At 36.6% G+C, this 10,550-nt stretch overlaps 1 protein-coding gene across 1 annotated transcript; it reads right to left on the bottom strand.

Annotated features, from left to right (window-relative positions):
* Positions 1–307: 307 nt before the first annotated feature.
* On the bottom strand, positions 308–1,249 carry LOC145799346 (uncharacterized). The gene is made up of 2 exons (XM_082888907.1): positions 794–1,249; positions 308–538 (listed from the first exon to the last, which is right to left on the bottom strand). Exons 1-2 carry the CDS (start codon positions 1,247–1,249, stop codon positions 308–310), a joined length of 687 nt encoding a protein of 228 aa, XP_082745033.1.
* Between the last annotated feature and the right edge of the window lie 9,301 nt (positions 1,250–10,550).

Raw genomic sequence — 10,550 nt, 5'->3', positions numbered from 1 at the left:
AGGCGAACACTTCGATATTTGAGATTAAGAATTCCATTAACTCAGTTCTCTCAGTGCTAGACAAAGATGAACCTAGCAAAAAGAACCTTTCTAGGTTCTTTTCATCTACCCTTACCTCAACCAAGTCCTCCACTACCTTCTGTTCTGCTGCCTTGCCAACGTTCGCAAATAGTTCATTGCTCTCAGGCTCTTCTACCATCTGTACATATCCTTTTGTAGCCCGGCTGCCATTTACTGTGACGAAGCACTGTTTTGACATGATTTGGTCTCCCAAGACCTCTTTAATTACTCTGGCTTTGTTGGGGAACTACAGTGCTTGATGGTAGGTTGATGCTACTGATCGCATGGCGTGCAACCATGTTCTTCCCAGGATTATGTTGTAAGTGGAAGGGACTTTCAATACCCAGAATTCCACATGTTTAGTCATGGTCCCAGCTTTGACTGGGAGGATTATCTTGCCTACTGGCCGTTCTGGTATTGAGTTGAAGCCAACTAGGGGGGATGTTGCAGGGGCCAAGTCTTTGTCCGCTAGTTTCAGCTGTTTGAAAGTTTCATAATACATTATCTCGCACGAACTTCCTTAGTCAATCAGGATTCGCTTGATGTCGAAGTTCTTGACGCGCTAAGTTACTACCAGTGCGTCATTGTGAGGGCAATGTAGCCTTGCTAGGTCCTTGTTTGAGAAGGATATGACGTTCGTAGCCTCTATTTTGCCCTTTTTGATGGCGGGTTGTGCACTTAGTACCTCTTTCAGGTGCTCTGCCTTCTTTATCATCCCCCTGAGTTCACATACCTGCTCAGGTTCAATGATCCCATGAATAACATTGATTACGCCTTGGGGTGGTTCGTCCACCGGCATCCTGTTTGGCCCGTTGAGGTCCTGGGGGGCTGGCTGTGTTCCTCCTTTAATATACTGGTCTAGGTGACTAGCAGCTACTAATTCTTCCAGATATTGCCTCAGGGGTGTGCAGTTTTCAGTTAGGTGCCCTTTCTCATCATGGAAGGTGCAGTGGGACCTCTCGTCGTAGCCCTTTTGTGTTACTCCCAACTTGGCTGGCCGCCAAACGAAGGGTTCATTCTTTATCTCGCTGAGAATTCGATAGATGGGTTTATTGAACACGGTGGTGATGGTAGTGCGAACTCTTAACCTTCTTTTTTCTAGGTCCTCCCTATTGGCTCGCCTGCCTCGCCCATTCCTGTTTGGTTGTTCTACCGTGTTGACTTTTACTGCAGTCTTTTTGTTTGGCATTATTGTGAAGCCAGATTTTACTTTAGCCTAGGCGCTATCTTCCTCCATGCGGATATGTTGGTGCACCCTCTCTATTAGGGCCTCCATCGTAAGGGGTGGCATCATTGTAATTGAGTCCTTCAATTTGTTTCCAACTGGTAGACCCCTTTTGTATTGCGCGATGGCGAGATTTGTTGGGCAATCTCTTTTCTGGTTGAAAGTCTCCCAATATCGACTGTTGTAGGATCTCAACGTCTCCTTGTCGCTCATGTCAAATGAAGAGTAGCTGATCGATCTCCACTGGTGTCTTGGTGTTCGTTCTGAACTTAGTCACGAACGCCTCTGCCAATTGTGCCCATGAGGCGATGCTGCCTTCTGGTAGCCTTTCGAACCAGGTTAGACCTAGGTTGCCAAGGCTGGATGGGAACAAGATACACATCAGGGCCTCATTCTGTCGGTACACTGCTATAACCTGGCGAAAGTGGCTCAAGTGTATGTAGGGGTTTGTCTTCCCCTCATAAGTGGTAAATTTGGGCTGGTGGAAGCCCGAAGGTAGTGGTGCGTTCTCTATCGCTGCAATGAACAGCGAGCTCTGTAACCTTGCTAATACCTTATCCGTTAGTTCATAAGCAAGGCGCGGTATTGGCATCCCTACCTCGATGCTCCCGTGTGTCCTAGGGGCCAATCGCTGTAGGACTGAAACTCTGCGAAGGTCACGAGCCCTTGTGTCTTCTTTTCATCGGGCCCTCTCCTCCAGTACCGTTCGTAGGTCCGTAGACCTAGGAAATTCTGAGTGCCTTGATGTCGTCCGATGCGTGTACGAGGGCCAATAAGTGCTTCTCGATGTATACTGTAACAACCCTCACTCTGTCGTAGTCATGCTCATATGCATTTATATGATTTTGCCTAGTTAAGTTTGTACGTGCAGACTTTGACTTGTTTCGCCTAAGTAAAGGTCCCTGTCTTGTTTTGTGCTTATGTGACTTGCCTAAGTGTTGATTGCATGCTTTGTTTCCTCCCTTGCTGTCTCAAGTCTAGGTCATGTTAAGCCTAGGTCATGCCAAGCCTAGGTCATGCTAAGCCTAAGTCATGCCAAGCCTAGGTCATGTTAAGCCTAGGTCACACCTTTGAGCCTCTTACACCTAGACCTTCAAGCGCCAACACCTAGAACTATCTTGGAACCACTTTGGTTGACCTCCACCTTCACCCTGGCATATTGGCCGAGATGTCATCATCTAGGCCGAGGTGTGCATCACCTAGGCCGAGATGTTATCATCTAGGTGTCCTAGATCTTTGATCCTTGCACCTAGTGATCTTGTTCCTAGACTGGTATGACCTAGACCGAGGTGTGGCACATCTAGGCTGAGGTGTGGCACAGCTAGGTCAAGTGTTATCCTTCCTAGCCGAGATCATTGAAACCTTCTTACCGATGCCTATGTCCTAATCTGAGATCATTATCTGCCGGAGTGCCCATGCCACCTTGCTTGTTATACACACTTTGTCATACCCTTGTCTTGTCATTCTGTCACCTTTTGAGGAGACCCAATCTGGCGTTGCCACGTGTCCCAGCAGAGGGTTAAGTCAGCTAGCAGTGGGAAACCCACATCATTTGTCATATCTTTACCCTAGAAGAGATAGAAGCTCTAGGAAGTGAGGAAAAGGAGTTCTTGAGAGAGAAGTAGATTTCCAAGTTTAATCTTCACACCTTGAACCGTTATATCCGTGTTTTGAGATTAGATTCTTGATCTACTCTTGTTATTCTTTATGTTGATCCGATCACATTGCATGATCTAGCATGATTCATGAGCCATGCATTGATTTAAAGTTGTTTTAGAAAGAGAAAATGATATTCATGTGTTCTTGAAATAAAACCATGTTTTGATCCGAAAGTTTGTATCAAGATCCATGTTTTTGTGTTTGTTTTCATGAAATCTTCAAGTATGGGTACCCAGGTCCATGTTTTCGAACTCATCTCATGAAATCTCAAGTTTTGAATAAAGAAGTTATGATTTTAGTATTCATGTTCTTCATGTTCTTATCCTTCATGTTCTTCAAGGGAAGAAACCTAGATTTCCAGACCTCATTTCCTTAGGTGTGGTCACAGAGACCACTCTTGCCTAGATCTCACACCTAGGCCAAGCATCGTATCTCACCTTGGCTTACCTTGCATGATCACTTGCACCTTAGCCTATTTTGCATGCACACCTAGGCTAACCACTGCACACCTAGGCCGACCATGGTACACCATTGCCGGCACCTTGCAACACCTCGGCAAACAGCAGCACACCGAAGCCTAGGTAACCACACCTCGGCCAAGAGGTGTGGGACCTCGGCCAAGACCTCCTGAGTTCACCCAGCTAGGTCATTTTGCCTAGATCATTTTTGTGCATCCATTCCAGGACCTGGTTGGTACCCAGCATGTTTTCCCTAGATGAAAAACAGTGATTTAACTCCCAACATGCTTTACTTTGTCTTGACTTGGTTTTGGAAAGAAATGCCGGGATCATTTTCATTCATGTAAAGCTTGTTTTAAGAATGCATTTCATATCCATCTTTGAGCATCTCTTCTTGTCTTCTTGAAGTGCATTCAGTAGACTTTATTATGTATTTGTAGGTCTTGGATCCTTGCCTTAATCCCTTCACCCGAAGAGCTATGTGAGTGGTATTTTTAATAAAGCTATGTCATAAAGTTTTGATAAAGCTTTGCTTCGTTTTGGAAAAGGATTTGTTCAAGTATGAATGATTATCCCTAGTTTTGTATCAAATATTATCTTGTTTTGATACCATTCTTGGAAAGTCTTTTTATGCTAGGGGACTATAAGCCCATGTAGCACCATGTTTGAGAGATCTTTGTCATCGACGGTCTTGTACGGATGGCCCCACCGACGGCCTTGTGCGGGTGGATTTGTCTAATCGATTCTGGGTCGATTATTCCCTTGTTTTGTCTGGAATGTCATCCCCCATGTATTATATAGATATTATTAAACATCCCAAGAAGATTTGAAAGATTTGATTGATGAACTCGATTCATCCCATGTTTTGTTACAAGTTATGATATGTATTGTTTTGATAAAGATCTCGGATATCATTCATTCAAACCTTTATTAATTATATCATTCACTGAGTATCCAAGCTCACCCTCCCCTTTATATATATGTAGGTGGCGAGCAAGAAGACGGTGACGCCTAAGATGTTATGTGCAAGATGTTTTGATTCATATTTTGTATCATATTGAAGATTATGTTTCTTAGTTTTAATTCACTTCTTTTGTATATGTCGGCTTGAGAAGCCTTTTGATCAAGATGTAATATGTACTTTATTTTATTTGTATCCAAGTTGTAAACCATATTAAAATGTATGTCATTTCATTTGATCTATGCACAGCTCTTATGGACTACCTAGATTTAAATTTATTGCTTCCGCACATGAAAGCCCCATATGTATACTTTGATTGTGTGTGAATCTTTGTAAGTTGGCCTTTGGTAATCTCGGATTACTGGCCATCACGGCACCATTCTACTAAGGGCGGAATGGGGTCGTGACATATATGACCTCTCAGTCCTCGTTCTCTCAGACCTGGAGTAACGAGTCCTGGAAGTCCTTGATTGCGTATCGCCTGTTCTAAGGCTCTTGCCTCTTGCTTTCTGCTTGTGATGGTGTGACCTGCCTGTCACGATCTTCTGAGTGGCGAGAAGGCATGTTGCCTTTGCGCCTCTCTTCTGTCGCCACCCCTTTTCCTTTTATCTAGCGTTTCATTGACTGCATGTTTGCCGCCATCCTCCTTATTAACTCGTCTTGTTCCCTAACCCGATCCTCCAGAACCTGGGGGTCCAACCTCCACCTCTTTATTAACCCGTCTTCCCCCTTGCATCCCTCCGGGGGTTCTATCGCTGGGGTTCTAGATCCGCCATAAGTGGGATAGAAGGTAAACCTTCGCGCCTTCCATCCCCCTCCGGGGTTTGTCCGTCGATAGCAGACTGCGGCAAATCTTCATTGTGCGCCATTGGTTTTATCTAGAGAGAAAAACTCGATCAAAAGGTTTTGTTCTTTCTGTAATTCCCACAGACGGCGCCAATTGTACGAGCACGAAATAATATTCTCGTATAATCCTGTTGATCAAGTCTGCGCTCCTACAAACGTCATCACTTTACTCCCTGAAAACACAAACGTGAGCTAGCCGGCGGGTGTGTGCCGTATACCTTTCCGATGCCTAAGTCAGCAAAATAGACAAATAAACAAAAACTCTATGTATTCGGGAATCCAAGTTGCAATACCTCTGCAAAGGTTCTGTTATGAGCTTTTGTAGGTTTTACCTGTCACAATCCTAGTAGGACTCTTATTCTGCAATGCAGAGTCCTCCTAGGAATCACATTTGTAAAGGATGATGCTTATCCCTTAATACCCTTATCACTGTTTTAACCAAGTGAAATGGTTTTACCTCGGTAGTATGACAAAAAGACCGAGGTAACACATTTAAGAGGTTAGCTCGGTATGACAAATGACCGAGCTAAAGTTGCTATGCTAAGTGGTAGATTCGACCAAGCTTTACCTAGCTCGGCTCTTCCTTTCAGCTTCCTACACCTTGGTTCGACATACTCCAGCTGGGCTCTGGGTTATTTAAGACTGAGCTAACTAAGCCCAATGGTGAAGCCTACTTTACTTAGCCCACAACTCAGCCCACCTTTACTTAGTCCTAGCTCAGTCCAGATTTATGCTTTTTACCCTCTCACCATGGATTTGGATTACTTAGAGGCCATGACAAATAGGATAAATTATAAATTAGTAGGATAGTAAAAAAATATTTAGATTTTCATAATGTATACATTTCTGGTTTGAATGGTGCAAGTTTTTATTGTGTTTGGTACAAATTTTTTATGTGTGTCAGAAACAAAAAAAAATTCATCTATAATGTAATTATTATTTTTTACTTAATCACTGATTTGTAATTTTCCCCTAAAAATACATGATAAATTCAATATGAAACTAACCCATTAATCTCATTATGGGTTTGTCTGCGAATAATTTTTCTAGTTTGATTTTTTTTTGTTTTTTAAGTAATTTAGCCTGGTTAAATTAGTTTCGTTAAAAAAAAAAAAAAAAAAAAAATTGACTTTTTTTTGATATTTTTGTTTTTGTAAAAAAAAAAAATAATGATTTAAATATAATATAATATTTTATTTTATTAATTTATTTAATTAATTTTTTTTTTATATATTTTTTAATCTCGACTCACTTGTGAAACGATAACCATATATAAAAAATGAGTTAGTTTGTTGGTTAAAGAGTCTTCGCATACTACTACAAGATCACAGATACAATTTTTCTACCAACGTGAATCTTTTCCATTTTATTCATTTGTGGTCTTTCTTTTGTTTTCGTACATTCGTTGAAATTGTTAAATGTTTGTCACCATGTGTTTATATTTTTTCTTTTATAATTAAATATTTAATTTGATATAATTTTTATAATATATGTAATTTATAGGATTGATCAAAAGAAAAGGAAATTACATACAACAAACACTGAAAGTATCAAATTCTCTTAAAAAAAATTAAGAATTCTAATTGCTTTTGTTTACAGATTTGGGTCCTAACATGCAATTGACAAAATAAAAAAACTCACAAGTGATCATGGTGAACATCACATGGATATATGTCAGATTCATGGGCAATGTGTTGATTTTTGCTTGTGTAAAAAATCACACATGTGGTTCAAAAGTCAAGGGGCCAAACATCATCAACCTTTTAAGGGGTTAACAATGCAACTGACATATAAAGAAAAAAGGGCATTAATGAAAATGAATTATCAATACTTTCTTCTTAACAACTCATATGGTAAATGTTGCATGGAAATGAAGTCATGACCTACAAAGGTCAAATGGCCAACCCCTAATTTCAGTAAGTTCCTTCTTATTCCAACAATTTTAATTTTATTTTGAGAAGTACTTATGCATTATTAATTTTATTTTATCATTTTATTTTACGTTTCAAGTGTCTTGATGCAATAAAAGTAATGTATTTGTGTAAAATTTATCATATTTAAAGACTTACCATGCTACATAAGAATCACCGTGACAGCTATTTTCTACTTTTTAATTTTGATTTATGATGACTTATTCAGCCCTCATTTGGTAATGGGTTAAAATGAGTTTGGTGGCTTTTTTATTTTTAAAAAGATAAAATAAATTAAAAAGTCAATAAGATAAAATGTCATATCTAAATCATAACCATTTCACTTTTTTTTTTTTTTTTTTTTAATTCAAAAAAGCCAATCCAAACAAACTTTTTTAACCTTACGTTAAAATAGTCAAAAAACTAAAAAGTCAATACACTTTCCAAACGAAACCTCAATAATGTTGCAGCTACCATATTTTTCACCACATAAATTATAATCTCTCATAAAGACATGTTTCATATCATGATGTGGGAATTGATATGTGTTGGCTCTATATTTTATTTAATTTTTTTTTTTTTTTTGGAGGAGTGAAGTATAAGATATATATAACTTACTCTTAAAATGATGAAAGGGAGCCACTAAACAATGAGAACATGTGAGCTTATAACAATTGAGTGATGGTTCAAATAAAAACCATCATGAAGCTTATATATCTTTAATCTTTGCTTTGGACTCTCAACTTAACGTCCACTTATAACTCTTACTCGTCGTGTTTTTGAAGAATTATTTAATATTAAAATTTGTATAAAAATCTTTTAGAAACAATGAAAAATTAGAAAAACAAATGAAATCATTGAAAATGTTTTGAAATAAATGATGTCTTGTTTCTTTTTTCTTTTTTTTTCATATACATGAATCATGATCACTTGTTAGCAATTTACCTTTGTAGATAAGCAAAAGGGTAATGTAATATAATTGTTATAGAAATCATTGAAAATATTTTGAAATAAATGACGTCTTGTCTTTTTTTTTTTTCTTTTTTTTTTTTTTTCATATAGATGATCCCTTGTTAGCAATTTACCTTTGTATATCACCGAAAGGGTAATGTAATATAATTGTTAGAAAGGGGATTTAACAGTAATTGTGTAAAGGTGTAAAATCCAATGTGTTGACCATGTGTTGAGTGCCAGCTATAAACTCCCTGTTGGATTGGGAACCCCTTCAAATTATTCCTGTGGACCACTAAATTATTCCTTTGGAGCAGTTATTCGTTAGTCTTGTAATATTGTTTTACATTATTTATTATTTGATGGGTGTTAAATTGTCTCTCAAAACATAATACAAGTAGAATGGTATTATTACCATCCTATTTATTATTTTGGATCTTTTATATTTTTAGGTTCTTATAAATTTTGAAAAGTTTTAAATTTTTTTCTCTCTTCAAATAATACCAAAATTATTATTGTGAAAACATTCTACCCATTCAATTGAATGTGCACTCCTACATTCTAAAAAAATCTCTCTTCCAAAAACTCCATCAAAACTAATGAAGAAGAACAAGAAGAGTCAAATGTGATTACTGTCTCTGCTCTCTCTCTCTCTTTCTCTCTTTGCCGCCTCATTCTTTTCTTCCGTGATTAATGTTCGGTTACCAGTTTCCGAACAAATAATAAATGTTGGTTGCTGGGTCTTGAACAAATAAACAATGTTTGGGCCCGTGTTTCTAAATTTCCATCATATGTTCAGGAGTTCAGTTTCAAAAAAATGACAAATAGATTTTATTATTTTTGCCATTTTCTTAATAAACTTATCCTTATAAGGTCAATCTCCTCTGAGTTAAGAACACCATAAAAGTTATGAATTCCTCTAAACTTTTATTGTTGTACTCTCCTCGTCTTATAGAGTTGTGGTTGTCAAAAAAACTTTCACTCATTGTTATTGCTGGAGAAGTTTAAGTAATCAAATGGTTGCTACCGTTATCGCCGGAATATTGCCATCAAAGAGTTTTCAAGATTTTAAGGGTGGGTAAGTTTTGAATGTGAGATTTGGAAAAGATGGATGGGTGATGATGAAAGTGGGTGCTTTCATAAATCCTAATTCATGATGTAGTTATGTGTGAATCTAATTGTGAGATGGAGTGTTTCAAAATTAATGATATCTTTTTTAGTAATTTTATTTGAGATTATTATTGTAATAAAAAAAAGACTAAAAATTAAAGATTCAAAATAATTCATGAAATGCTAATAATAATTATTTTAACCAACAATTTTTAAGTTAAAATACCAAAATGAATTTACCTCCGGCGGACCACTAAATATATTTTTTTTGTAATCCAAAAATCTGCACATGCATACATATAATGAAGTACATTTTATAAAATTGCATCCCAAGGAGCGATATTGGTCTCTCCATTTCTACGTTTCCCAAAAATTTATTATTCAAATCATACCAATATATATATATATATAACAATAATGATAGGAAGTTTTAATTTTTAAATTTTAAAGAAAACTCTACTTATGTGGTAAGTTTAAAAAATATATATATATATATATAGCATAAGCACACATATCACATCACAAATGAATCCCACCATTTAGAGCTCATTTAGAACTCTAAAATTAGAATTCTCAATCTTTATTCTATATTTATATAGGACAAAATTTACTTTATTCATTGTACTTTTATCTATGTACACATTTTCCTTTCTTATTTGGAAATAATTACTGAACCTCTTTATAATTTGTGAATTGGAATACACTGTTAAACATTTCGATAAGTGTAAAGCATGTGATAAACATAAGAGAATTATATGTTTATATTCAAATTTTAAAGGGTAAATTGTACATGGAATGAAGCATATGCGGTTAAGTGCATTTTGCCTTCTAAATAAACAATAAAAATATTGGTAATTCACACATACAGGTTACTTATATATATGACTAGTATTTTATTTTTTTATTAAATCATTAATTAGTCTAATTGTGCACTTCAATCCACAAATTACAAAGAGGTTATGTGCTTATTTTTAAATGAGATGGGGATAATCTGCACATGGACTAAACCACAGGAGTAAATTGAAATTTGCCAAAAAAATAAAAATAAAAAATAATAATAAAAGGAGAAAATTACAAATATGTGAGATAGTTAAAAATAATTGTATTACAAATATGCGTATTTTTTAGTGCAATTTTGACACAAAAAAGAGTTGCATTAGGCACATGATTGAATTTTCACTACACACAAAAGAGTTATACCATCATAAAAATATAGGTAACGCATGGTAGAGTTTTCTAAATATGATTTGAGAATAGGAATTGTATTTTGAGTTTGTGAATTTTAGAATTATGATTTTAGTGTGAAAAATTTGTTTGGTGAATGAGTTTTGAAAAGAGTTTTGAACTGATTGGAGAATTTTTGATGTGAC

Source organism: Camellia sinensis, chromosome 9, assembly GCF_055761805.1.
Source record: "Camellia sinensis isolate YWXY chromosome 9, ASM5576180v1, whole genome shotgun sequence".
NCBI lineage: Eukaryota > Viridiplantae > Streptophyta > Magnoliopsida > Ericales > Theaceae > Camellia > Camellia sinensis.
Note: the sequence above shows the minus strand (reverse complement) of the source record. Positions and strands in the feature narration are given on the sequence as shown.